This window comes from Pipra filicauda, unplaced genomic scaffold (genome assembly GCF_003945595.2).
Source record: "Pipra filicauda isolate LSUMZ 115617 unplaced genomic scaffold, ASM394559v2 scaffold78_size3787270_pilon, whole genome shotgun sequence".
NCBI classification, from domain to species: domain Eukaryota; kingdom Metazoa; phylum Chordata; class Aves; order Passeriformes; family Pipridae; genus Pipra; species Pipra filicauda.
The window spans coordinates 688,483-716,405 of NW_024104964.1; the positions used below are offsets into that span (position 1 = coordinate 688,483).

Genomic DNA, 27,923 nt, shown 5'->3' on the forward strand with positions numbered 1-27,923 from the left:
TCAGCGCTGCCGCGCTCCCGAGCTCTTCCCGGCTTTAGCTCCGCTCCAGCGGCTGCCGCGGGCCCAGCGCGGCCCCGCCGCCAGGGGGCGCTCGCCCGCGCGCCGACGGGGCCACGCACTCTCCTCCGGCCGGGCCCGCGCTCGGCCGGGCGCGACCATCCCCCAAGGCGGGGGGGGCTCGGCGCGGGGCGCCACATCCCAACCGTCCCCCCGCACGCCGCGCTGCCCCGCCCCCCCCCCCGCCGGGCTGCCCTGCGCTGCGCCGGGCCATGACGTCAGCGCGGCGGGGGCGTGGCCGCGGCGCTCCCAGAGTGCAGCGCACAAGTTGAGCCCCATCTTGGGCGAGCGGAGCCGCGGCCCGAGCGCGCTGCGGGAGCTCCGCGGCCGGCGCAGCGCAGCGGGGCCGCCCGCGCCCGCCCAGCGCCGCTGCCTGGGCCGCCGCGGCGCCGGCACCCCGCCCGGCGGCGGGGCTTTGCCCGTGGGGCGAGCCCGCGGGCCGGTTGCGAGCAGGATGCGCCTGGCGCTGGTCTCCAGGTAGAGCGCGGAGTCAGCGGGGGGGGGGGGGGACGGGGCCGCCTGGGCCGCGCCCGGCCGGCGCGGGGCCCCTGGCGCGGGGCGGGCCGCGGGCCCGCAGGAAGCCGCGGGGCGCTCGGAGCGGCGGCGAAGAGGAGGAGGAGGAGGAGGCCCGGCCGCGGGAAGAGGGCTGCGGACGGGGAGGAAGAGGAGGAGCCCCGCCGCCCCCCGCCCGCCGCAGGAAGCCGCCGGAGGATGTGCGGTAGCGCTGGGGGCCCGGCCCGCACGCCGTGACAGCCCGCTCGGCGCTGCGCTCGCTTCGCCGCGGCCGCCGAGCCCCTCCCCGCGGAGGAAACATGTCCAAGATGCCGGCCAAGAAGAAGAGCTGCTTCCAGATCACCAGCGTGACCACGGCGCAGGTGGCCAGCAGCATCACCGAGGACACCGAGAGCCTGGACGACCCGGACGAGTCCCGCACCGAGGACGTGTCCTCTGAAATCTTTGATGTTTCCCGAGCCACCGACTACGGCCCTGAGGACGTTTGTGAGCGGAGCTCCTCCGAAGAGACACTCAACAACGTGGGTGAGGCCGAAACTCCCAGCAGCGTCTCTCCCAATCTCCTTTTGGACGGGCAGCTGGCTGTGGCTGCTGCGGGGATGGCTGTAGCCCCCAACGGGGGGGCTGTGCCCAAGAGCTCTGCCGTGCCCCTGCCAGCTGCTGCCTCTGGCACTGCCGTGGGGGGAGGCAGCAGTGCTCAGGCCGTCCTGCCCTCCACGGGGCCCTCTGCGCCCGCCGCCCCTGGCACCATGTCTCAGACGGCGGCTGCTGCGTGCAGCTCCCGCTTCAGGGTGATCAAGCTGGACCACGGTACTGGGGAGCCCTACAGGCGAGGCCGATGGACGTGTATGGAGTACTATGACCGGGACTCCGATGGTGGTGTTCTGGGCAGGACCGGAGATTGCATTAGGCACAGCAGCACCTTTGAGCAGGCTGCTCAAGAGAGGGACAGTGGCCTCGGTGCCACAGGAGGTTCTGTTGTGGTCTCGGCTGTGCCAGCATCAGCCCATGGCCCCGATTCTATAGCTGACAGTTCCCTGGCTGCTGTGTCACAGCTGCTCCAGACAGAGAAAATGAACCAGTCCTCTCTACAGCAACCTAGTTTTGTCATTGGGCAACCACAGCAGCCGCAACAGCCCGTAGGTGGGGCCATGCCTCAGAGTACTGCTCAGCCTGCGTTTTCTGGGGCTTCGGGAGCAAGTCAGCAAATGATGGTGCCACAGCAACCGCAGCCACAGGTAAATCCACAGGGTGTTGCACAGGCTGGACCCAACGGGAAAGGCATGGCACCTCCAAATGTGACAGTAGGGCAGCCGAGCGTTCCTGTGGCCCAGCAGCAGGTGCAGCAGGCAAGCATACCAGTGACTCAGCCTCAACAATTTGCTTATTCTCAGTCCCAGATTCCACCAGTGCACCTACTGCCGACGCAGCCTCCTGGGCAGGCCGAATACATGCAGCATGTGACAATTATGCAGTCTCAAGGAGCTGTTCAGCAGGCTACTACAGGTTCTGCTCCAAGTACTGTGGCCTCCAGCCTGCCTGTGGGGCAGGTGATGGGCCAAAACCCCTCGCCTGTGGGAGCACCAGTGATGGGGGTGTCAGCACAGCCCGGTGAAGCAGTCGGCCAGGGGTCGGGGTTGCTGCAGAGTGGCCAGGCACAGGCTAGTCAACCTGCCGTCCCACAGCCGGGCCTTGGACAACCAGGGGTTGTGCAACAGAAATCTGTGACTCAGCATCCAATGGGGGGAAGCAGTCAAGTGTCAGGAATGCCTGGTGCTCCCCATGCTGTGGTCCCTGGAGTTCAGAGCGTGCCTGCGGTTGTGCCCGGTACAAGTGTGCCTAGTGTGTCCACCACTGCTTCTGTCACTATGCCAAACGTCCCTGTTACACTGGTGCAGTCCCAGCTGACGAGCCACCCTTCTGCCAGCAGAAGCACCGGCGCGGTCCAGCCCCAGCACGTGGGACACTCGATGATGCAAGGCGCGCCCAGCGCACCCGCCAGTCTGCCTCAGGCAAACCTTGGACAGTTTCAGACCCAGGCCCAGTCTGTAGTAGGCCAGATTGATGATACTAGAAGAAAATCAGAACCCCTACCTCAGCCACCCCTTTCTCTTATAGCTGAAAATAAACCTCTTGTGAAGCCTCCCATTCCAGACACTCTAGCAAATCCTCTTCAGTTACCTGCAAGTACTCCTATCAACAGTCTTGCTAGCTCTGTGTTTGGCATATCCATTCCTGTTGATGGTGATGAAGACAGGTATGCATTATTTTATAATACTTTAAAAAATAACTGGGCTTTTGGGGGGGAGGAAACAACTTTTGAGTTATTAGCAAATGCTTTATGTAAATTCATATTTTCAGAAAGTCACGCTGAAGTTTTAAGAGCACAAACCACAGTGAAGTATTTAGTCAAGTAGTGTACTTATTCTTCTTGTACTTATTCTTCCTAGGGTGTGAGGTTTTTTTTGCACAAAACGGGGCAGAAAGTAGCCTGAAAGCTGCTTAATGCACAAATAATATGAACTGTTCAGAATCAAAGACTGAAAGCTGTCTTTCTGCAGCCAGTGACTCGAGATACGAGGAGGGCTGTTCTTTCCCCTGGATGCATCATAAAACACTCCAATGACAGCTGGGTTAAAGTGGGTTTATCAACACCACTGTACTGCAGTGCTGTTAAATCTGTGTGGTGCTGCCCAAGGGCCATCAGGGGAGGCATCTTGGGAAGCTTGGGGCTTTTAACACACATTCTTTATTTTTATCCTCCTGTGGAGTTGGCTTTTTATAGTATCAGTAAGGAAAATACTTGCTTCTGGGTATGGATTTGTGTGGAGATCCTTACACAGTGAAAGCTCTACAGAGAATGGTCCTTTGTATTGAGAAAACAGACACCACTTGGACGAAGATGTGGACATGGTGGGAAGTACAACCTTACAGTGAGTTTTCTTTATTGGAAAGTAATTTGGAACTGTGAGTTGTAGCAGAGGTGTGTGGTGTGGGCAGACTCATCAGAAGGCCTGAGAGAGGGATCCAGTGTGTGGCTGCTATTCCCATAGATGTGTCAGACTGCTCTGAAGGGTCGTGGCCAAAGTTGCTTAATTGACTTCTTTGAGAGAAGACTTTGAGGGAAAGCAGTGTTTGAGCACTGAATGAATGTCATTGACATTTACTGTTGGGGTTGCTGCAGTTTGGAGGAAGGAAATACATGTGGGTTATTTGTGTTTGTATTTTTAAAGATGGGAGTTAGGCCATTATGAGCAGGTCTTGTGGTGAATTTCCCTGTAAGCCTTTCCTCATCTGGGGACAGCACCAGACTTTCCAGATAACACAGTCAGTGTGGCTTGGAGCATGTTTTAGTAAAGCAGCTGTGTCTGTGGGGTTGGGGTGCAGAGGATGGAGAGGGCACCTCAAAGTGAGTGTTTGGTGAGTTCAGGCTGCAGATTTAGTGCAGGCCTGGGCTCACTGGAGCTTTGGCTGCTGCTGTGTCTAAGAGTAACTGGTGATGCCTTTCTGCAGGGAAAAGCCATGGTTTGGAGAGCTGTGCTTGTTCTGATTAAAGCGGTAAAGGACTGACAAGAAAAAGGGAAACAGTTAAAATTTCCTCACAGTTTGCCTACCTTAAGAGGATTGCTGACCCGGATGACAAACTGCCTTGTGCAAATAAGGTTAGATTTCGAGCTGGTGGGTTCTTTTCATAGCTCAGTGTTTTATCAGAAGATGATTCGTCTGGTGCTTAATCATTCTGTTGATTAAGGAGTCAGAAAGAAAGGAATGCATTTTGCGTTTGTTTTGCATAGCTTCTAACACTTAATATAAATTGTAGTAACGAACATGATTATCTGTGACAAGGGAATCGCTTTTATGTAACACTGAGGAAAAACTTGCCCTACTTACTCAAACTGGGGGCTGCTAACTTTGTGTTGCACTCTAGTGAAGCAGTTCTTGGTGCTCTTATCCAGAACAGTGATTTTTAAAGCTGTTTTCCTAGTTTAATCTTTGAACTTGCCAGCTTGCAGCAGTGCTTCACTTGCTGTTCATTTCTAAAGAGACTCTTGCAGACACTTCACCGTGAGAACCACGAGTAAGAAATGGAAATGGGCTCTGAAGGCAGCTTGCTCTTTTTGACAGGCTGTGGTGTTCAGTAGGGAAATGAGCTTGTGGTTATCAGAGGAGGAGCACACACGTCTCGTTTGTCACCTTCTGCACTGGGTGATAAAACTGTGCAGCGTGCTGGGTGCTCAGGAAGCCAGGAGCACACCTGTGCTGTGAGAGTCTCTCCCAGATGGGAATGGCTTTCTTCAGTAGTGACCCTGGTAAGCTGTGAAGGCTCACCTTAAATAGGCCTAGACCTCATACAATGTCGGAGATCTCTACAGAGCCAGTAGATCCAAGTTTATTCTTTGCCCCCCTCAACCAGTAGCCTGACTTCCACTAGTTTCAGACAAAGAAAGGTAAGAATAAAAGCCTAGCAGCTTGTTAAGGCTGTTTTATCGCTTGGTTTTTGTGTACTTTACTCTGTGAGAAGGTTTTTCTGTAAAAGTGTCTCCTGCTTGTCTGCCGTTCTCTTCTTGCTCCTGCTTTTTTCCTCTTTCCAGCTATTTAAGGTTTACCACTGCTCCCATGGGCTTTGCCCAGCTACTTTTTCTACTGCAATCAGTGGTGAAATGGTTAATGAAGACCTTCAAATGTCATTAATAGGCTGGGGGTTGACACTGATAAGGCTAATAGGGTGCAAAGGGAGCTGATACATCATGAGTCATGGTTTGTGCCGGCAGGTCCAGGAAGTTAACGCTCGGCTTAGTTTGGAGAGGTTACTTGGTGGTCATGGGAGCTAGAAATCTGTAGAAAGCATTTTTCTCTTACTATTAATGTGCAGTGTCCCCAGGAAGGGGGGTCAGTGTGTAGGCAGGTATCTGCATTTCTTCCGACACCTTCAATTACATTTAAATACTTGCACGTTCTTGCAGCTTGACAAACTTGTATAGATCATGCTCCTGTAGTGATCTTCTAACACAGTGACTCATCAAGGAATAGCGTATAGCTCTCAATATCCTGAATTTATCTAGAAAGTCCTTCACCATTCTGAATATGAGGAGGAACTGTTCTAAAGGTAGCATAGTTAAGATGGAAATTCTTTGAAAGCAGCATGTCAGGAATACAGTGAGCATGAGACAGGGCTGATGTAAAAAGCTAGTCGGTTCACATATTTCTGAAAAAGGTCTTTTGTATTATTCCCGTCTTATGGTTTGCTGTTTTAAATCAAACTACACCTAGGGTAGTTAGGAGTGGAGGTGTAAGGATACGTAGCCAGATAAATAGATAGATAGAACTGTGTGTTTATAGATGTAGAATGACTTTCTTCCAAGCCATTGCCTGAAGACTTTTTGATTTCCTGTTCCCATAGTCCAGTACGCTTTGACAGCAGTCTAGACAAAACTGTGGTTTTTTGCATTGACCTGATGAATAATGAAGAATCAATTAATCAAGATATCTTACCTGGAAGGGAAGAGGGGGTAGGTAGGTAGGCAATCCAAAAGAATGAAAAAAAAGAGAAAAAAGCCTTTGGCATGTCATACCTTCCTTGAAAAGCAAAGCTGGTTTTTCTGTTGATGTGTCCAAATTGCTAAGCTCTTAAAAAGAGAAATTTGTTGTGTGGGACGTTATGGAATATCTACAACATAACAGTTTTCCTCTCTAAATGTGGATGCAAGTGGTATAAACTGCAGCACTATTCAAGGATGGGCGAAGTAGTACTGTTACTGAGGCAGATGTGGGTATTGCAGTCCACTTTGAACGGGAGCCTGACAAATACTGAAAAGACACAAGTAGAACTGGATCTCAAAATTGCCCCGACTCTTCATTTGCTGGACTTGAGCAGCTGGACTAATGATTTTGGAGAGAGGGCAGTTAGATCACCTGTGAGGATTTTGGGATCAGTGTGTGTCAGGTTCTCTACTCACCTTTCTGCCCATGTATACACAGATTTGTAGCTGACAAGCAGAATATTTCAGCTGGCTTAATAACTTTATTTTGGCTCTTGGGGGAAAAGAAATATGTTGCCTCTGTTAAAAGAATGTTACTGAAAAAGCTTGTTCAAACCTCCTACATGTTTGGCAGATTTTTGGGGCAAAATATTACTAGGGCTGTTGGAAAAAGAGCAGAGTATAGATCATTTTCCAGAGATAACTGACTGGCTTGAGCTGTTCCAGCCGTATTCCAGGAACGCTAATGAATGGCTGCAATTGTGAACTGTCAACTACAGCAGCTGAGTTGTTGAGAACCTGATTGTGCAGGGCTGTCTCCCAGCTCAGCTAAATCACATATTTGCATGGAGCACTAACTGTTGGTAGAACTGCAGTCTTAAGACCATCTTCATCATATAAGGACAAAACCGGGCACAGGATCACTTAGGTGTTGCCCTAGATGCATATTCTGTTGTGCTCCTTAAGGAAAACAAGTATTCTGCAAAGACATACCAGTAGGTGACCCTTGAATGGCATTGGTATCGAGTATTGTCCCTTTCTTCACCTCGCTCGTAAGCCTAGTAGGGGTTTGAGCTCTCCTGCATCTGCAGACTTGTTCTCAGCTCTCCTCCTGGAGGCCTGTGTTTGCGAGTGTGTGTAGGAGCAGATGAGAATGAACCTGGGACAGACGTGCTCCAGAGCCAGGAGTGCCTCTGGTTTGACAGCCAGAGCTGCAGCTCAGTTTGAAAACCAGTTGAGCTGAGACTCAGTTGATGGCAGCAAATGATGGTTAATGCAAGCAAACTCCAGTTAGTTGTGTTCAGTTCTTGCTGTATTTTCTATAACAAAAATTACCAAAGGTAACTGCAGCACCACACCAGTTTCTGGGTAATAGAAAGCCTGTCCTGCTGTGCAGTCAGTTTTGGAGTGGTGCAAGATATCTAAACAGAACTGCTGTTGCTCATTTGACAGTGCTGTTTCCCAGCTTAAACATTCAAATGCCTTTGTTAAGGAGGAGTCAGTACAATCTTAGAATTAATGAGACAAAGTGTTTCAGATGAGAGAGTTATTGAAAGGAGGAAATGGGGACACTGTTCAGTTTGTTTCAAAGACTGTGGTGGCCAGCTCTGACACAGGCAGTTCCCTGGACCTTGGACTCCAGGTGTTCTGCTCAGCTGCTGGGGGTTAATTTTTTCCTGCTCCCCTATAGAAGAGAGCAAATGTTCCATAGCTGATTTCTGAATGTTGAATACATATTTGTTGCATGGCAGAAATAACAGCATATGTTTTATGGAAGCTATTTTAAACTTCTTCTTAAAAGTTGAATTCTCAAGTATTTGGGTGTTTTGAGCAGGCAGGACTCAGCTGCTCTTGAACTCGGAAGGGCTGAAAGTTCTCTGAGGCTATGATTTCATGTAAAGTGCTGATAATCTTTTATGACTTCAGGTGACGTAAAGAGGAGTTGTTCCCTGTTACCGTGCTGGATATTTGAGTTCCAGCCTCTTGCATGTTGAGGCTATATATTAATTTTTCAGTTTTAAAGCTGGCGATTAGCAGTTTCTGTTGCTCAGGAAAAATTGAGACCTTGCTTGTGCTTTTGTGTGTCAGCAAAGACTCCATAAGAAGCTTCTGTGAGACTCCTGCCAAAGTACAGCTGGTTTGGTTCTGGTCAATAAATCTAGATTGTCAGGCACAGGTGTCTGCTTTTATTCCTATATTTGACAAAGTGCAAAGATAGAAGTATTTATAGTAACTGCTAAAGGCCCCCCCTGTCTCCTGAGAAGGTTCTCTACACATAAGAAGTCACTTGAAATGCAGTGTGAGGTTGTATCTTCATTCTCCATCTTGAAAAATCTTTCCCCTTTAAACTTCACACTTCATAAATACAAATGCATAGTGAGTACCAGTAAATCTTTGCCTTATGGGATAATGTGTTTTTACTCGGGCAGGGCAGGCGAGTTACTTGGCCACATGAAGGACAGCTGGATGCTTGTCTCAGTTTTCTGTCGTGCAAAACACAATTATTCCAAGAGGTTTTCTTTGTATGTCTGTTCTCCTTTTGAAGCTGGGAGGGATGCATTTGTGTTGTGACAGCTTGCTGGAGTGTTTTTGTCAGTGCAGAGAGAAGGTGGAAGTACTAATTAGTGCTGTGGAGAGGTGTCAGCTGTCTGTCACACTGACAGCTGGTGCGTTTGCCTGGTGCTCATTAAAGGTTACAAACTGGAGTGGGATCTGGGCACAGCCCTGCAGGTGTGGCCTCAGCAGAGGGGAGGGACCCCCTCCCTGGACCTGCCGGACTTTGCCTTGTGCAGCCCAGGATGATACCACTCAGCCCCTCTGAGCGAGGGCAGAGTCCTGAGCCAGTCCTGAGCCGTTCCTCTGGGAGGGGATGAGTGGGGGGGTGTGTGTGTGTGTGTGGGGGGGGTGTGTGAAGTTGCGGTGGAGAAGTGTAGGTTGGATAAGAAATGAGATACTGGTTTCAGTGAAGTTTCTGAAGCTTTTGTAGCCACCTCAAGCAAGTTTAACTTGTCTGGTTTATTGGAAGATGTGGTGGTCAAAAATGAGTGTTAAAAATCCCTGCTTGCTTCTCTGTCGAGTTACTTCAGCTATTTCTGTAGGGGTGTAGATGAGAACTCTTGGGAGTGTCTCCGGTGCAAGGCCCATAAATTCCTTGACCAATCCTGCAAGTGTCTTTTTAAAAATACTGTTTCTGTAAGCCTGCTTGCTGACAGTGCAGGCTGGCCTGAAACTTGAGTGGTAAAGAACTTGTAAATTGTGTGGGAAGGCAGACAGATTTATAATATACTCTGTAATAAACCATGCCACACATGGCCTAGGGTCTGATGTCTTTTTGTAAAGCCAAGTGTGTAATTTAAGATGTTTGCTCATAGATGCATTCTTGACCATTGTCACAGGGGGGGTTTGTCTTGAGTCTGCTTGAATCTGTTTTATCCACTCATTTTTTCCCCACAGATACTGAAATGTTTTATTGTCAAAAAACAGGAACCACTTGTATTTATAGATGACCTAAAAGCTGAAAGTGCTGTACCTGCAACTTGGGGCGGGGGGGAGGAAATCTCATTTTGGGGCTGTTTTATTTGAGGATGAGTACTCAAGCCAGCTGTTCCACTATGCAGGGCCACATTCACCAGTAATTACAAGCAGCTTTTCCTTCATCACTGGGTTTGAGGAAATCTGGCTTTGTGGGCTGTGCAGGCAGCAGGAACCTGATCCTCTACAATAACATGTTCATACATACGAATAAATGCCTTTTCTTTACCAGCCAAGTTGTGTAAAAGTCAATACTTTTAAGAGTTTTCACAGATTTTTTTGATCTATAATGCAGTACTAGCAAGTGTGGATCTTTTTAATTTAGAAATACTGAGTTTACTGTTTTGTTCCCTCCTTTGACCCAGTGTATCAGGGTCTGCTGGGTAAGAGCACTGAGGGCTTGCTCTCTTGAATGGGATCACTTTGAGGAGAGTAATGTGGCACAATGATGTTCACTGGCAAATCACAGAGGATGCTGAAGGGCTCCATCCCATGTGAGGTGAAGTTCAAAGTGTTGAGAACGTGGAAGTTATTGAAAATATAACTCTTTCCGTTTGGTTTTGGTTTTTTTTTTACTTGTCTTGATTTGTCCAAACATGTATAATATTGATGAACCTTTCTGTGGCTTTTCTTGAAAGCTACTTAATAGAAGCAAAAATCCCTTACTGGGTCAGGCAAACACTTTGCCGTTATCAACTTGTAATCTGTAGATGTTGCTCTCTGAAAATGTGATCTGCTGTACTTATTTGCCTTGAAGCCAGGCTGTGCATCATGTGAACTACTTTGTCCTGTATCCTCCCTCCAAGAACTGAAGGCTGACTTCACCCAGTGCAAAGACAAGTGATTAGCACAAGAAATTTTACACGTGTTATGTGTTTTGATTTGAGAACAGAAGCTCTCAGATTAGTCCTCACAGTCTGTAAGGTGACGTAATTAAAGTTCGGCCTCCCCGAACAGCCATGCTTCATTAGCAGGAGGGTGTTAATCAGCACTCTGGAGCACGAGAGTGATGGGTACCTGGCTGGGACAGGAGTGCACTGTCTGGCTTTGGAAGGTGGGAAGACAGCATGTAGAGGATGGAAGGGGTCACCTGTGAATCTTGACAAACCTTCGAGCCCTTGTGATTACAGGGTTGTCTGCAGTGCTCCTGAGGCTTGGGGACCAATCTCAGGGACCCAAGAGAACTGGACCCCAGAGTTTTGAGCTGCAGCTGTTGAAATCAGAAGCATGAAGAGATTTAGAAGATAAGCACTTGTATTGTTCCTTCTGTGATTTGTGTCAAATAGTCATACTGGAATTCACTATTTAAACTTTTCAGCAAAGCTCCCTTAGAAATAGTGAATGATTTATTACCTAACACAGGTAATAATGAAGCATTTTTTATTATTTTTATATTACTTATCTTTATTAAAAACAGGTAGTTACATAAATCAGGTAATAGCATTCATAGGGGTTGAAAAACGTTACTGGTGTCATTTTTAAAGATCCAAGCCCCCAGAGCAGGGGAAGGCTGATGCCAGGATCTCAACAGGCAAGTGATCAGTGAAATGCCTCTGCCAAACTTTGTACCCTGTGCATTTGAGACAGTCATCTCCATTTCCTTCTCCTTAGAGCCTTCTAGTCACTGCAAGAGATTATTTGCTGAAATCCTCTTTTTGAGAGCAAGATGAAGAAAGTATAGGCTGCTGCTCTTGATTTTTCCAGTGAAGATCAGATCCATGCACTGTGCTTTCTCTGCACTGTTACAATATTTTAATTTTGTAGTAACCTGTGAACTCCTTTAAAGTCCATTGTGGTGTTTGAGAGCTGCTGTCCCAAAAACTGTCATGCAGGCTGTTAATTGAGTCAGCCTTTCCTGCCACCTGTAGCTAGAATGTACCTAAAACTGAATGTTAAAGCTTTGAATTCTTGCTCTTTTTTCTGGATATGTATTGCAAGTTTAACAGCTTTAAGGAATGGTATGAACAGAATATGCAATTAAACATATAACTTCAGAGCTTGAGATGTTATTTCCTTAATTCCACATCGACTCCCCCACATTTAGTCCCTGTCAGTTTTCTTCTGCAAAGCTTTGTGCTCCAGTTATTGTTTTGTAGATTGAGTCTTATGAAAGAAAGCTGATTCAAAGTTGCAGCTGCTTTAAATAGAAGGTGATAAAAATAAAGTCATTTAAAAGGAGAGGGCTGGAGAAGGAATTCTGTTACTAGTGTAAACATCATCTCAAAATGCCATGAACTGTGCTGGGTGTTCCCTGATAAGCTGTGATCAAGTGATCATCAAATCCCTTGCCCAGATCCCAGATAAACCCTGTCAAGGTTTGTAATTTGGAGACCAGCTGTAGGTCATAGCCAGTATCCTAGTAAATAGCCTTTTACTGGGGAGCACTGAAACACAGAACTGAAAACTACCTTGGGTCTGAAGTGCTTCTGGGTAAAAGTACATCCAATCTTTTATAAATTTTAGACATTAAGGAGGAATTAATTTGTTGTCCTTTAGTGCACAGACACATCCACGTATGCTGACAGTTCTCTTGAGCTCAGGCTGTGTGCTTATCTTGCCATCGGGTCTCTTGACTGTTCAACAGTAATACTCATGTTACAAAAAAGCTAAATGTGTCTGTTTGCTGACTTCCTCTTCAGGGTATCTTTGAATCACTTCTTTCTCCAAGTGTTTGGTTCACTTCTGGCTCTGTAGCAGTAACGTAGGTGCACAGAGTTACACATTAATGTGTTTCCTTTGATTAAGGTGGCTGAAGAACAGGTTTTTTTCAGGCCTGATGCCTGGCTCCTGTAGCTCTGTGCAGAGGCTGAGAGCTGGAGCTTGCTGTTGACTTCCCAGTCCTATCGATGCATCACTGTACGATCAATGACCTTACTTCTAGGAGCAGGAACGTGACAATAATGGATGTCTTACTGATACTTTCTAATCTTAAATTTGGTGAGCCACATGCACAGAGTAGTTACTGATGGTGCATCCTCTTTGTACGAGCCATGCTCCTAACTACAAAAATGTCATGCAAGATGGCATTAAAAACTCTACTCACTTTATAACATGATAGCATCCTCTGTGTTTTTCTATATGAGGCCTGTTAATTGTTCTCAGAAGGAATTTCTGGCTGATGTGAGCTTTTGAAAGGCCATCTGCATCTGCTTGCTGCTGTTTAGGTAATAATAAATAGGTGCCTCTGCTTTGCTTTGGTTTTCCTCAGAGGTATTGAGCAGAGATTGTTTGACCTGTTGTTTTTGTCTTCTTCAAAGACAGCCTTTTGAATCTTCTGGGTCATTCCTGTTCTCAAACCTAATGAAAATAAGTCAGTGATATTGATAGAGAACTATCTGAGGTGGTCCAATATGATTGTTTTATTTTGCTGCCTTGGAGGAAAGAAGTGATATTTTTCATGTGTTCTTGCACTCAGTTGCTGAGGTTGGTCAGCAGCCTGCAGATTGAAACTTGTTTGTGAACAACGTTACTACTCCTTTTAGAGGCAGGAGCTGGGAAAAAGGCATCTGTGCAGCAGCCTCTGTGTGTCAGGCTGATACCCCGCTCTTCCAAAGCCAGTATCATTATTTAAACTAAAAGGCATTTATCTGTATACGTGACGATTTGCCAGCTCTGATGGGCATGGTTTCTAGCAAACAGAACTCTTGAGGATAACGTTTGTATTTGGCATATCATCCTGATGAATGGCAGTGGGAGGCTACACTTCCAAATATGAGGGGATACTTGGGATGTGGTTTAGACTTCCCTTTTAAAGGGACAGCTTACGTTTCAGGCATTCAGAGAATTGAATAAGTTCTCATCCTTTAAAATTAGATCAAATATCTGTTGCATGAAAACTGTTGTTAGAAACTATAACATGGAAGTAAGTTGTGAATATTGGTGTTCATGAGCTTTTAAAGAAAATAAATTCAGTATGTGTTGTAGGATTTGTTTATAGAGACTTGGAGGCCTCTTTGGCCCCTGGAGATGCAGTTTGAATGTTCAAGCGTGCTAGGCTAGTTGTCTGTTGTAGTTTGGGACTGGAATCAAGCCCCTCTACCCTTGGGGATACCTGTTCTGTCTCAGCAGAGACAGAGAAGTGCTGGGGTACCTCCTGTGGAAGGGGAGGTGGGTGCTCATCTCTGGACCAGCATCAGGGACATCCCTTTCCTGGCTGGCTCTTGGCTCCACTGCCACTCTGCCAAGGACTGAGGCTGAGCCTTGACCTCGGGCCTGGCCATTGCCAGGGAGGAGACCTGGACAATCTGCTCTTGTGCTCCAGGCTGTCCCTGCATTCAGTGTCAGCAGCACTTGTGTGCTGTGGCCCAGCAGCAGCAGGCCGGGTTGTGCTGCTCCTGCCAGCCGTGTCCTCAATTGTTTCTGCAAACTGAAAGGTGTTTTTAGGCATTCTCTAGCCTTTTACTGTTTGTTGTGGTTAAAAGTAGATGCCTCAACAATCTGAAACTCAGTTGTATTAGTTCAGACCTGCAAGTGAGGTATCATTTATGCTGCCTCTGTGGGTTTGCTTTTCCTGTTCGGGTACACACACTCCCATTAATATATTGTTAAAATATAGCTGTGGAGTAGAAAAGATTCTCTTAATTGTCTGAAGTAATGCAAAAGCAATTTCAATAGCAGGGGATACGAATAAGAATCTAACAAGAAAAACTTTTCTGTATCTTTTCAGATGCTTGCTTAAGAATAGTACAAAAATATAGAGCATGAAGGGTATCAGTATACAAATAGACCATATGGAATACATGCTGTGTCGTTATAAACCACTTTTTATACCTAACAATAGCAACAGGGCTTTATATGCTGCAAGTAAATTTGTCTTGGAAGTTAAATGACTTTCTATTTACAGTCACTTTCTGAGGAAGAGACTCTATGTACTCCTGACAGGCAGCTGCATTAGACAGAAGAGCCTGGGCCTTCCCCTCAGCAAAGGAATGCTCTCTTGATCCACAGATGGCAATTGCTTTCCCTCTGTTAAGTCCTTCTATCACACAAATGTCCTTTAGCTGTTGTGTTGCTCTTCCTATAATTAGTTGTATTTAGTTGTCACTTAAGTGTGCAATGCTTCCTAGGAAAATGTCAGTAGTACCAGCATAAGAGCATGGTATTTATCAGCTTGGATAAAGCAACTTCTGTAACAGGTTTTAAGCTAAATTCCAGGCTCATGTGGATTTTTTTTTTTTTTTTGAAGGGTACAGTGGTGAAGGTGGGAAAAGGAGTGACAGACACTTAAAACTCAGACACTTCCTGATCATTGCTGATGCACAAATACCATTATCCTTGCAAGGTTTTTAGTGTACACCTGCCATGGGAATCCAATTACTTCTGATAGTGTTTTGTTATGGTGCTGCTTCTGTGATTTATTTTTTTTCTAAATTTCTTTTGTTCTGTTATTTTAACTATACAGTGATTGTACTTAAATTGAAATAATTAAGTAACTTGAAGACAAGTTTTAAGTATTCTTGCCATAAACTTGGGGAAGAGATGGGTACCTGTGCTTCTAATGTTGATATAAACTTTTTTGGTTTAAAAACTGGCTCTGAAAGGAATTTGAGCTCATACTTACTTTTCTGAAGATTTTTCAGCAATGCTGTTGCATTCTTCTCTAGGGCTGACATAGCTGTACCCACACGAGGATGAGCTGTTTGAGGAAAGGAGTTTCTAAGCTTGAGTACAATGCTCTGCTGCAGCCCTTGGCAGCAGAGCTTTGACTGTGCTTCATGCAGTGTCTTGTTTACAACAAGCGTTCAGATGAGATTTTGGAGAACTAAGGTCTTGCAGTAACACTCTCGGTGTGGGTGCCATGTGTGGGGTGGATGTGGGGCTGGCTTCGTGTGCGGCGCTCAGCAGGGTGATGGAGCTGTGGGAGGGCTCTGTGGGAGTGCTTGGCCAAGGGCCTCCATCAGCCCTGTTGCACCTGGGGAAGGGAGGTGGGAAGGTGGCTGACAGCTGTGTACAGGGTGAGTGATAGTTTACCTTCCGCTTTTCATTTCTAACCGCTCTGGTTGTCGGGTGTAACGTGATCTGCCATAGCTTGAATGTTGCATATTGAGCTCCCACTTCCGGGTGCCCTTACAGGACTCATCTGTTTTGAGTATAAAGCAGGGGGTTAAGCTGGATGGAAACACTGGGTACTGTGTGCAGAGACAGTTTGGGACATACCAAAAATGTGAAGGGTGTCTTTTGGATTTAGGTATGTTTGGCATTAGGGTGGTGCACAGCTTATACCTATACAGGATTGCCAGCAGGACGGGAGACATTTCATTAATGGCCTTACAGTCATCTTTGTACAGGAGCAGCTTGAAATAGCCTGAGAGAATTACTCTTTTTTTTTGGATCTGTATGTCCTTAATGCAAACCCATAGAAACAGTAGGGCCTTTCAGGCATTGGTTTAACCTAACAAGGTAATTCCCTTTGCAATGCAGGTTGAATTAGGAGACTTGGTATTTTTATTACGTACCCATTTTCAATATGTCTGTCTGATTCTTGGATCTCATAGGAATCCGTCAACTGCATTCTACCAAGCGTTCCATTTCAACAAGTTACACGAGCCAAAGGCCTCCTGGGATAGGTATGGATGCTTGAGTATGGAATGCATACGTGCTGAGTATGCATGAACTGCTTCGCTCTATGCAAGTTCCTCGTGGTTTGTGTTTGCACAGAACTGCTGCTTGTGTTCAAAACTTCACCTTGGGCTTCTGCGGCTTGAAGAGGCGAAAGCAGTCGTGGAAGTGGAGTGTTTGTTCTGAAACACGCAGCTAAATAACTCTAAAATACGACATGACTTTTTTTTTCTTCCTCCTTCCATTATGCATGTATCATGCGTGATGTGTAAGCTCAGAGTTTAATGCTAGTCAGCTCCTAGCTGACCTTCACCAAAATGTTTACAGCTTCCTTTTCCAAAAAAGGAAACTTTTTGGCATTAAGTCCTGTATCAGAAATCAAGTTGTGAAAATATTACATTTAAACACAATTTTGTCAAAACTAAGATACTTCTATCTTAAAACCAGGAAAGGAAGCTTTCTGGCTTGCTTTCATTTTGCTGAAGTAAAGCTGGATGGGGGACACAGGTGAACTGTGACAAGGATGAATATCCAAAGTTAGCATTGAACTGATGGTGAGAAACTGCAGTGAAGTGCAACAGAGTCTTATCTGGCGTGGATGGGACTTGCAGAGGTGCATTACTAATTTGTCAGTAGCTGCAAACTGTTTCTTTCCTGCACTTTATTGATTTTTGAAGGAGTTTTTTTGTTAGCATTAAGTTGAAGTCCTAGTGACTTCATGCCTTGTGATGCTCTGGCTTGTCACAAACTTCTGCTTAACAAGCTGTGTAGAATGTAAAATTTTGTTTGGCTGTTGAAGTATTGATAACCATTTCATCACTGTACTGGCTGTATTTGACTTGAGAGGCTTCTCAACGTGCACAGCTTAACTGAATCCTTTCATAGTTTGCTTGGCAACAGTTTGTATACTGCACAATGCTGAAGGTTATAAGTAATGCTGATGTATCCTGCTCTTTTTAAAATCGGTTTATAGTGCTGGGGTGCTGGCATTAAGCTCAGTTTCAAAGCATGTCTTCCTTTTCCAGCAGAAACTTGGACAAATCTATGTTTTTGCTATAAGCTCTGGATGATGCCACTTTTCTGTATTTATGGGACAGAGTTGGTATTTAGGTTTCAAGGACTTTGTTATTTCACTGAAATAAACTTCAGGGCTTAGAATACACGTTTGGTTTGTAGACCAAAAGCTCGCTTTGTGGTCTAGCTTTTAGCTGTTTCTCTATTTTCATATCTCAAAATAAGTCTTAGGATGAGGAAGCTGATTCAAAAAATCCTAAAATCAAATAGTGAATAAGATTGAGGCTTCACAAATCGAGGTTTGTGTATGGTGCCTGAAGCAAGTGCTGGAAGTGTGGGATATAGAAAAACATCAAATTCACGTAGAAGAATGTAAATGGCTGCCTTTAAAATAGTATTGCATCTTTGCTGGTGAACATTTTGTGGTAAAAATAAGTATTTGTGAGAACATAGAATCAAATTCATCAGGATTGATGCAAGTTTTAAACTTATAATCTGTTCAAATTCCGAAGTCTTTGACCGGGTTTAGCAGGTTTTGCATTTATACCCCAGTTAATGGATTTTAAGGTCGTGTTAGGCAGCTTTGCTCTGCTGGATGACTGAAACTGAGAAGTTTTCAACTCTAAACTTGTGGTAAAAGCTGGTGGAGGGCGTGCTGAGGGCATCCATGGGCAGTGCCCGTGGTTGTGGGTGGGTGAGCTCGGCATGGGTGGGATGGCCCTGGGCATGGGGGAGCCTGTGCTCACTCTGGGAGCTGGGTAACAGTAACGTGGTTTGGGGCTTTCTTTTTGGGATCTCTGGTTTGAGAAGGAAAAACCTCTGCTGTGAAAACAATAAGCTTGTGTGATTTCCTCATAATCCCTTTGTTTGCCCACCACAAGATGTGGGGGTTGACACACTGCGGAGCACCAGGACCGTGAGCCTGCTGGCACTGGACTCTCGTTACACTTTGCAGCTCCTTCAGAAGTAGTTTGTGAACCTCAGGGGCTTGAGTTAGGAGGCTTTGGTGTAAACAGAAAATCTTCCTGTGTAATTCCAGTGGTTTTTTCCTAACAAATATGGATTATTCTCCTATGAGCAGCCATCTCTCGGGACCAGCTGAAGCCAGCAGAGCTACTACATGCTACTGCAGTAGAGAGCAAGAGAGTGCTGAATTGCTGCAGTGAATAGAGATGGGTTTGTTTTTCACCAACACGCCATGGCAGGAAGAGTGCTGGTGGCACTGAAATCAGTAAGTGTTAGGGAGATGCTGGTTGTTACTGTCACAATGGCAGGAATGTTTTCCTGCACTGTGCTCACGTAGGTGTTGCTAAGGGCTCAAGTCTCATGGGTTGGTCTTCTCAACTGATGTGGTTTGGGAAGGGGAATAGTGGCTGCTTGACATCTTCACATGAGTCTGGGTCACTCTTCTGGGCCTGGGTTGTCTTTGCACAGTAATAGTGCCATAGCAGCTTTAGTGGGTCTGCCTAAAATACAGCCCTTATCAGTAAACTTGAATTTAAAGCAGTAGGATTTATGTTTCTGTTGCATGTGTGTGAAGCATTAAACCTTCACAATATAAATTAACTCATGAAATGTGTGTGGAAACTCCTGAGGTGGCAAATTCACTGCCTTGGACTGTCACATGTTCTCACACGACTTTGACAAAGAAAAATAATGAAAATCTACAATACTCACACAGATACACTTTCCAGGCTGGATACGTGATTGCATTGGGATGCTGGCATTGTAGAGTCTATTAATGGGATGGAGGCTAATTAAACATGCCTTAACTGTTTCAAGAACAGAAAAGATTTCTTTGGGTGGACTGAGTAGCCCAACCAGTGGTAAGACATGAAGAGTGGCTGGTTCAGTGGCTGCAGTGGCTCGTAAATGAGTAAACAATGAGGGGAAACAAAAAATGAACACTCGGCTTTAGTTTGTAGCTCACTTGCAAGCAAAAAGAGTTGGAACTTTTTGAGGTACCTTGTCATTGCTTACGGAAAGGTGGTTTGATAATTTGATTGAAAGCAGTAACAGCGAATGAGAAGAGCTGGGAGCAGTTCCTTGGCTTGGGGATATCCATCAGACATCCCCAAGGTGTGAACACCTTTCCCACTGTAACCTAAACCAAAGCACATCTGGTGCTTCAGAGGAATTGTCTTACAGAGGCTGTTGGACAGAGCATCAGTGTCCCTCTGTGCTCTGCTCTGCAGGATCAGCTGGAAAATGTGATAGGTTTTATGTATCTAGAGGGCAAGAAAACTCCTGTATTCTGTGAGTCTTTTGGGGGGTGACTTAGTGCTAAGAAGTTCCTTGGGACAGTAGTATGCAGATAATCATTAATACAGCTGAATATGGAATATGGCTTTTGTTATTGACTGAAAAGCTTCAGAATTAGTTTACATCATCCAGACTGTAGGATTTCAATCTCATTTAAATGTGAAATGCTGTTACCTAGTCTAGTCTGTCGACCTAGTCTGTTGACCACCCTTGCAAAATGTCCATAAATTGTCTACAGATGTCTGTTGTCATTGTTTAGTCTGACTTTGGGCTCCCATGGTGGTCACTCGGGACAGGAGAGGTGGTGTGGTGGGTCCTGCAGCTTTCCTCATCGTGGTCTTCACCACAGACTGCTGGGGAATCTCACATTCTCCCCTGCCTCCAGCATGGGATCCTTTCCATGGGCTGCAGTTCTTCATGAGCTGCTCCAACGTGGGTCCCTTCTGCAGGGTCAGTCCTTCAGGAACTCCAGTGTGGGTTCTGTGGGGTCGCAGGTCCTACCAGCAAACCTGCTCCAGCCTGAGCTCCTTTCTCCAGGGGGCACATGTCCTGTTAGGAGCCTGTTCCAACATGGACTTCCCGTGGGGTCGTGGCCTCCTTTGGGCACCCACCTGCTCTGGCAGTGGGCTCCTCCACAGGCTGCAGGTGGGTCTCTGCTCCCCTGTGCACTCCTCAGGTCACAGTCCCTTGGACTGGAGCTCCAGCCTGCCCAGTGTGGCAGCGCTGCCCTGGGCACCTGCCAGGACAGGCACGTGGCCGTTATCGAGCGCTCCCAGCACGGCAGGGAGGTGATAAGAGCAGTGTGGCAGCAGCCAAGCGAAACGTGGCCACTGACAGGCAATGGCCTCTGCCACGGGGGAGAGAGCCCATGGCGAGCACGGGGGTGGCCAGGCTGGAGCAGCTGCTGCTGTCCATTCAATCTAGCACATCCCAGGCAAATCTGTCCTTATCTTGAAACCTTCCAGCCCCACGCTTGGTGCCAAAAAGGGCTGTTGTGGTTTAACCCCGGCATCTGAGCCCCACAAAGCTGCTCACTCAACCTCCCGCCAGAACAGGAAGAGGAGAGAACTCATGGGGTGAGATAAAGAAAATTTAATAGGTAAAGCAAGCACCACATATATTTTTTTTAAACCATCAAAATGAGAATTTCTCAGACTAAATAGGCTTTTGGCTACCTGGTGTGTAATGTAGAAAAGTGTTGGGTTTACTATCCATCTCTACAATGACAAACTGTACTTGGGGGTCTTGGATGGTTTTGCTGACTGTAAATCTTGCCTTATACTTAGTGGGCTTCAACACAAACTTGATGTACCAATATAATGTCTTTTCGGGCAGAGCCTTCATTGGCATGTCCTTAACTCAGAGGTCTAAGTCAAACCAAACTGTTCCCTGGAATTACAGTGTGTCTGTTCAGTTCCTGGTTGGCTGCAGAAGCTCAATGTGGGGTGGGGGGTTTGCAGTTACAAAAAAAATATTACATACCTAATGCACCTCTTAATCTGTTCTGTGTTACTTAATGTGGATTTTTTTCAGCTTTGACAATAATTGTCAGACTTCTGTAGCTCCTGGAGCAATCAGTAATTGGTCTCTTTGTAATAGCTAAATGGGGTCTTTCCACTTCTAACTCCAGGGTTTGCAAGTCAGAGCATCGGCTCTGCAGTGGATGGTGCACTCACAGAACGTGTCACTCCAGTCACTTATCCAGAAAGACTTATTTAACAGATACTTTGGTTTTTTCCTGGCCTTTTCATAAGGACTAGATTGTATCTATAAATTTCATTCTGAAGCTATGGGATAAAATACTTTATGCAAACAGTGCTTTAATATCAAGAGCTCAGGATTTGTGAAAAGTACAAAATCTTAAGATTTAGCATTATATTTGGAGTGTCCTGTGAGAGCAGCTGGCTCTGGAGGGCTCTGCTGCTCAACATCTCACAGGAGCTGAGTGAGTGGGGAGCACTGTAAAATGAATAAAGGACAGAATCTTGTAGCAGATGTGCTACCCTAAAATCTAATTCTCATCTGCTTGTAGAAAGTGACCTGGAACACGTCAGGTGATTTTGTCCTGATGGTGGACTGGGCACTGCTCCGTCAGCATGGGGCTTCTCCTGGGTGAGGCGGTGGGGGTCTCTGCCTGCTGGAGTTGGGATGGGTGCAGGGAGCAGGGAGTAGGGCTGGAGTCCGAACTCAGCACTTCAATCTTAGTGCAGATTCTCCGAGGATAAGGGCAGCAAGAACTCCGACATGAGTAACAGTAGTGTATGAGCTGCTTAGGGCTTTCAGCACTGTTGGTGTCACTCTAAGTGTGGGATATGGGTGGAAGAGCAATGGCTTCTCAGGCTCATTCCAATCACAGTGTGGGGAGGGACAGTTTTTACACCCACATGGTGAGCCCTGCACCCATCTAACAGGCAGAGGGGAGCTGGGGCACGAGGTACAGCATAGGAGAGGTGCCTCTGCAGTGTGCCACGGGTGTTCCAGGAGACTGAGGGAAGGCTGCCGGTCTTTTCTCATGGAGCTGCTCGAATGCCTTAACTCGGAGCGGTGCAATAGACTTTGTTCTTCCATCCCTTTCAACTATTTTGCAGTGTAATTATTTAAAAAATAAAGTCCCAGTCTCAAGTTTAACTAGACAGGTATTGACAGAAGGTGTGTGATGGTGCTGCAAAGATGGAGCAGCAGATCCCACTGCCACGTGTGGTGTTTACTTTAATTTTCCTCTTGTCACCTCTTCAGAGCTGCTTCACCTGACCCGTAGAGTGGTGTCCATGAAAGCTGTTGGGGATTTCGTGGTTCTTGAACACAGACACTTCTGATGCTGCCAGATGAGTTTGAAGCATGTTAATTTAAGATGGAAGGGGATACTTCCCTCAGCACAGGTTATAAATACTTCTTATTCTGAGGAGGTTTACCACAGATAGGGCTTGAAAGAGGCTTAGAAGACAACAAGAGACTGGAAAAATTTTCTTGTGAAATGGGAGTTCAGGACTTTTGGTTTGGGTTACAAGCTTGATTCAGTGTAGAAATAGAGGCTGTTACTCCCCCAGTTTGCAAAGCTGATTCCCTCTGCTCCTGTGTGCTTGGTGCTGGTACTGACAGTTCTGTGGGACCTGTTAAAATAAGCTTTTCTGACCAATGTTGTTCTTCAGAACTGAGCCTTGTTTCACATCTGTGACACTGTGCTCAGCAGTATTGGCCATACTTGTAAAAGGCCTGGGTTTCGGTGAGTGTTGTGTAATTCCAGAGAGGCAGGTTTCCCAGCGGGACTGCAAGCCTTGCATTTTCCCCACGTTAACTCTTTTAAACGTGGCTGTGTGTTGCTGATAGCCACGGCCCTGGCTGGGACCCTTATCAGCAGCTCTCACTGGTGGGGCTGTCACAGGAACCGCCGTCCTGGGTCAGACCAGAGCTGGTGAGGAAATGGGACCCCTGGGACCGGGATGGGAGGGCGACACAGAGGGGGTGTACCCTGCCTACCCTGGGAGATCTACAGCTCCTCTCCAAACAGAGGGATCCCAGTCTGGGGGAGAGCAGGGACACCCCTGGCCACCAGAACCCCGACTCCAGAGCTGCACGTGAGGGACTGGCTCGTGTGCCTGTGGTGTGACCTGGAAACAGACCCCAGACATTCGGGCCTGGATTGCTGCCCCCCGGGCTTCAGAGCTGCAGTTCAGGCTCCTGTCAGGACAGTAAATGCACATCCTCACAGTGTGATGTGCTGTTGGATGTGCTGCACTGGTGTGCCTCTGGAACAGGCCTGGCCCTAACTGTGACCTGTGTGTTTGTCAGCTGTCAGATGAGATCCATGGGGAAATTCTGGGAGTGAGGAAGTGCTCCCGGGGTCAGGGCTCCAGTCGTGTCTCACCTTCCCGCTGCCATGGGCTGCACAGGCAGGGCTGAGCCAGGAACTTCTTACCTGGTAGGTTGACTTTGAGTGAAACCAGAGAACAACCATTATAACAGGGTTTTTTCTTCATTGCTTTATAAAAAGAGTTTGTCAGGAATAACATAGAGGTAAGGATCCCAGGAATATCTGTGAATCCCCATTTTCCCCAGTAAAGAAAGCTGGAAAATGAGGCCAGGAATCAAAGCAGTTGATTTAGTTAGTTTAGTGTTTATTCTAATGCATTTTTGTGGTTGTGGGTGTCATAAGCACCGTCTGAGGAGGTATAAACTGAAGGAGCAGCATCTCTTAAGAGCTCCAGCTGTACTGGGCAGCTGGGGGGGACATGGGACACTCCTGTGATTGTGCACTGAATTCTTGACTCTGAGCTTCGGCCTTCCAGTAACAGCATCTTTCAGGAGTCCTGCAGGTGCATGGATTTACCTGAGTGATACAGTAAATCTCACAGTTTTCTCCTTGTATTTACAGTGCATCTGGTGCGAGTGTTGTTGCCATTGACAACAAAATAGAACAGGCAATGGTAAGTAAAATATAAGTTGTTGTTTCTAATAGGATTAATGTGGTTCATCACTGAGCCTGTTTCCAGGTGTGTTGTGTTTCTGTGACCCTCCACATGGGTCAGACTGAGACCATCATTTGAAAAATGGATTTTCTGTATATCTGTGAACGACCACAAACCATGATTGCCTTTACCATTGGCCCAGAAATGTTAGTCAGTGAATTTTCTTACAAATTGCTGTGAGCAAGCTGATTGAACTTAAAGGGGTGATGAAAATAAATACTGCATTTCAGTCTGTTGCTTTAGCCAAGTTCATCACTAGTTTTCAGTTCATTACTAGAAGAGTAAAGTGTGCCGTCCTTAACATACTGCTCAGCTTCCCTTTCAGCTGTTGGATTTTTGCTGCTGCTGATGTAAAAGCTTTCTTATATCTTGGTTCTCACACACCTCAGTGCAGCCTGTATGCTGCAAACCCCGACCCCCAGGTCACAGCTTCAGAGCTGGTGCTTTCCTTCTGAGGAGCTGGGATGCAGCTTTTGATGTCAGGGCCACTTCAAGGGAACAAAAGGGCTGGGTTGTTTGTGCTTGAAGGCTGATTTATTCATATATATTTTTAGTGAGAGTGCTTTGGTTTTCCAGGCTTACTGCAGTGAAAGCAGTAACAGTAAATTCTGGGGCTGGGGTGAAGGAAAGTATTCTTTCCCTTGGTGTAACTGCCCACTTGTTCTCCGCAGGATCTAGTGAAAAGCCATTTGATGTATGCAGTGAGAGAAGAAGTGGAAGTCCTGAAGGAACAAATAAAGGAATTAGTCGAAAGAAACTCTTTACTTGAACGAGAAAACGCACTGTTGAAATCGCTGTCCAACAACGACCAGCTGTCCCAGCTCTCCAGCCAGCAGGGCCCCCCCAGCAGCAGCTCCTCGGCGCAGCCCCCGCCCGCGCAGCCGCCGCAGCCCAACGTGTCCTCGGCGTGAGCCCAGCGCAGCCGCTTCTGTCCGTGTTTGGCCTTTGCAGTATTAGACAATCACCTCGGCGCTGCCCCGCCGGCCCTGCCCGTGCAGAGGTTGCAGGGGCAGTCCCTGAGCCCGGATCCTCCCCGGGCTGCGGGAGGGAGGGAGGGCTGTCAGAGCTTGGGTGGCTCTCCGAGGTTCCCATCGCCCCTGGGTTGCTTTGAGCCTTGCTGTCTGGTAAGGAGCAACAATTCCTCTTCAGAGCCACTGTTCTTTTCATATAAGTAACATTTGCCTACGTTAGTTTCATTTATTTGTTTTATTTATTACAGGGCTGCTATTTTCATAATGTACATGAACAATGTCACAGAACTTTTTAAATTTTTTTTTAATAAATGTCTGTATGGGTAAAATGGTAGATGGGATTGCGTTAATAGATACAATGTCTAGGCAATAATTGAACAAAGAACCCTGGCATATTTCTAACACTAATGGCAATTGACCTTTGGTATTTATTTACGGTAGTAAAGATCCAGCTTGAATGTAAATTTTGTATAGAGTGTAAGTATGAAGACCATAGTGCATCTGTACAGGTAGTCACCAGTCCTTGTGATATAATAAATGAGTGATGGGCTATTTTGATGAAGAAAACTTTGCTCATTTCTGTTTCTACTTTCTAATAGAGAGAAAGGGCCACGATTCCTCTGCTTTTTGACATTTCGTTTTTGGTTTGTTTTTTGGGTGGGAATAAAAAGCTGTGAAATTGTTCAACCTACTTTGTAACCAAAGAAGCAAAGCTGTGTAATTGAGGTTTGGTGTTGTTTTTTTTTTTTTTTTTTTTTTATTATTATTTTTATTTTATAATGCACATTCTCTATGTATTTTTATTTAGTGTTTTCTCATTCACGACTTTCTTTGCTGTCTCGCATGATCTGCATGACCTGTAATCTTTGAACCACTTTCGTACCTCATGTTTTTATCCAGCACTCTTAGTGTAATATGTACTAGTCTGTGAACAATGTCAATAAAGAGAAAGAACAGCTGGTGTTGGTGGAGCTGAGCTAGTGTGCTAGGCACTAGTTGTTAAAACAAATAAATGAAGTGAGCCATCTTTTGTTCATTTAAAATGGTGTTTTGAATTTCGTATGCAGAAAACGTTTTGTTACATTGCAGATTTTAATGTATTTAATAAATGCAACATGCAGATTAAGTGCAGTGTATACTGAGTATTTAAATTAAAAATGTACATTTCATAAATACAATTTCAAGGAAGACCATCATTTGTGTAAACTAACGCAGTGTGTCAAATTGATGTACAAATATATATATATTTTAACACATTTTCTGAAATTAAACTGCAGTTTTGTTGAAGTTTTTGGCTGTAGATGTTGTTGCAATGTAACTAAATTCAGTAGCACTTTTTTCTGAAGAAAATGGAGAAGCTGTCTCTCTGATGTTGCCTAACAGACCAGTGCCAGGGTTATCACTGCTTCTTTTGCAACAGACCGGTGCCTTCTCTTCAAGGAGAAGCATCACCTGATGCTGTCAGTGGCCCTCTTGGGTTTGGGTTTGCAGTGATGCTGTAAATTAACACCTGGGCCTGCTGGTTCACTGCTGTGAACCTCTGCTTCAGTACCTGAGCCTTGTGTGTGTCTAACTCTGCTCAGGTTTATGTCTGAGGTAAAACAGGAGCAACACTGGAAACTGCAAGTTCTCGTGCCTTCAGATCTTAGAGAAACGTCTGTGTCCTGGAAACAGCTCTGCCTGCCCTTCCCGGTGAGGATCAGCTCGGTGTGTGTGTATTAAAAAGTTCTTGCTGAAGTAACACCAAAACGATCTTCCCGGCAGGTGTGGGCGGGTGCTCTCTGCCTGCTGGGAGCACTTCTGGGAGTCCTCGGTGCAACGAGAAACCAAAGTATTGCAGGAGCTCCGTGTGTTCCCCTCCTGTGCGATCAGTGGCTCGCCCCGGCTGCACCGCGAGGAGGATGCTGTTAAAGTAAGTAGAAAGGGACAATTCTGGGGACTGAACAGGAGTCCCTCAGGTAAGTAGTTGATTAAAACTTTTATGGAGGGAAGGCTGTACCTGTCCATTTTTTGAGCGAAACAGAACAGAGACGTTCGAACCGTGGTTCTCTGGGGTGGTCCGAGATGCGCTGCCGGGAGCAGAGGGGCACCGAGCCTGTGAGGATGGTGCCCAGCACCCCAACCCTCCCGGAGCCGGGCAGGGCCCGTGCTCTGCCCCCGAGGGTGAGGGCGTGGGGCTGTGCCGAGAGCGAGGGGCCCGCACACCCCTCCGAGGGGCTGCGGAGGCGCTTGCTCCAAAAGGAGAAACCCTTTAGTAAATCTGCAGGAAATAGAGTTGAAGCAAAGGTTGAACTCACGCTGTTAGAAAACCTTCGTTTGCTTTGCTCCGCTCCTGTAGGTTTGGTGAGCACAGACCGGCCCTTCCGCAGCTCCCGCGCGGGGCCGCGGGACGGCGCTGTGGGACTGGGACTGTGGGGCGGGGCTGTGTGTGGGACTGTGGGGCTGTGTGTGGGGCGGGGCTGTGTGTGGGACTGTGGGGCTGTGTGTGGGGCGGGGCTGTGGGACTGGGGCGGTGCTGTGGGACTGTGGGGCGGGGCTGTGTGTGGGGCGGGGCTGTGTGTGGGACTGTGGGGCTGTGCGTGGGGCGGGGCTGTGGGGCTGAGGGGCGGAGAGGTGTATGGGGCGGTGCTGTGGGGCGGTGCTGTGGGGCTGTGGGGCGGGGCCGGGCGGCCATGGTGTGCCGGGGCTGTGGGGCCGGGGCTGTGGGGCCGCGCTGTCGCGCTCGTTCCCGGGGGTCCCTGTGCGAGCCGCCGGTCCCGCCGCCCCCCGGGCCGGTTCCCCGTCGCTCCGCGGCCCCGCTGTCCCGTGTCGCAGCCCGGGGGCTGAGGGGCCCGCGCACGGCTGTGCTCGGACAACGCCCGGCCCTGTGGCCCCCGGTCCCCCCGTGCCCCGTGTTCGCAGCCGGGCGGGTCTCGGGGCCATGTCGCTCACAGGGGTGGCTCTGTCGGGGGACGTGGTTCCAAAGGGCCCGGTGTTTCCTTGGAGCCGCGGGGAAGGAGCCCTGTGCCAGCCGTGACACCGGGCACAGAGCAGACGCGGGGCCTGGCAGGGGCGCAGGGGAGGCAAACCAT

General features: G+C 47.2%; 3 protein-coding genes across 5 annotated transcripts in view; 1 reads left to right on the plus strand and 2 right to left on the minus strand.

Moving 5' to 3' along the window:
• On the minus strand, positions 1-871 carry LOC120324982 (proline-rich protein 2-like). Its single transcript, XM_039389978.1, has 2 exons — positions 750-871; positions 1-703 (listed from the first exon to the last, which is right to left on the minus strand). Exons 1-2 carry the CDS (start codon positions 869-871, stop codon positions 1-3), a joined length of 825 nt encoding a protein of 274 aa, XP_039245912.1.
• Positions 610-26,139, plus strand: TSC22D2 (TSC22 domain family member 2). 3 transcript variants are annotated; one of them, XM_027716135.2, is made up of 4 exons: positions 610-2,827; positions 16,076-16,147; positions 23,788-23,839; positions 24,553-26,139. In XM_027716135.2, the coding sequence occupies exons 1-4, from the start codon at positions 870-872 to the stop codon at positions 24,790-24,792; spliced, it is 2,322 nt and encodes a 773-aa protein (XP_027571936.1). In that variant the 5' UTR covers positions 610-869; the 3' UTR covers positions 24,793-26,139. The 3 variants fall into 3 exon arrangements, with proteins under 3 accessions (XP_027571936.1, XP_027571946.1, XP_039245895.1); XM_027716145.2 differs by lacking the exon at positions 16,076-16,147; XM_039389961.1 differs by lacking the exons at positions 23,788-23,839; positions 24,553-26,139 and adding an exon at positions 18,235-22,253.
• The window catches only part of LOC120324984, a 2,850-nt gene continuing 956 nt past the window's right edge, over positions 26,030-27,923 (minus strand). The window contains exons 2-3 of the mRNA XM_039389979.1: positions 26,852-27,294; positions 26,030-26,756 (exon numbers count right to left, since the gene is read on the minus strand). Of these exons, the coding sequence (XP_039245913.1) occupies positions 26,491-26,756; positions 26,852-27,294 (709 nt within the window). The 3' untranslated portion in view covers positions 26,030-26,490. The remainder of the gene's footprint in view (positions 26,757-26,851; positions 27,295-27,923) is intronic.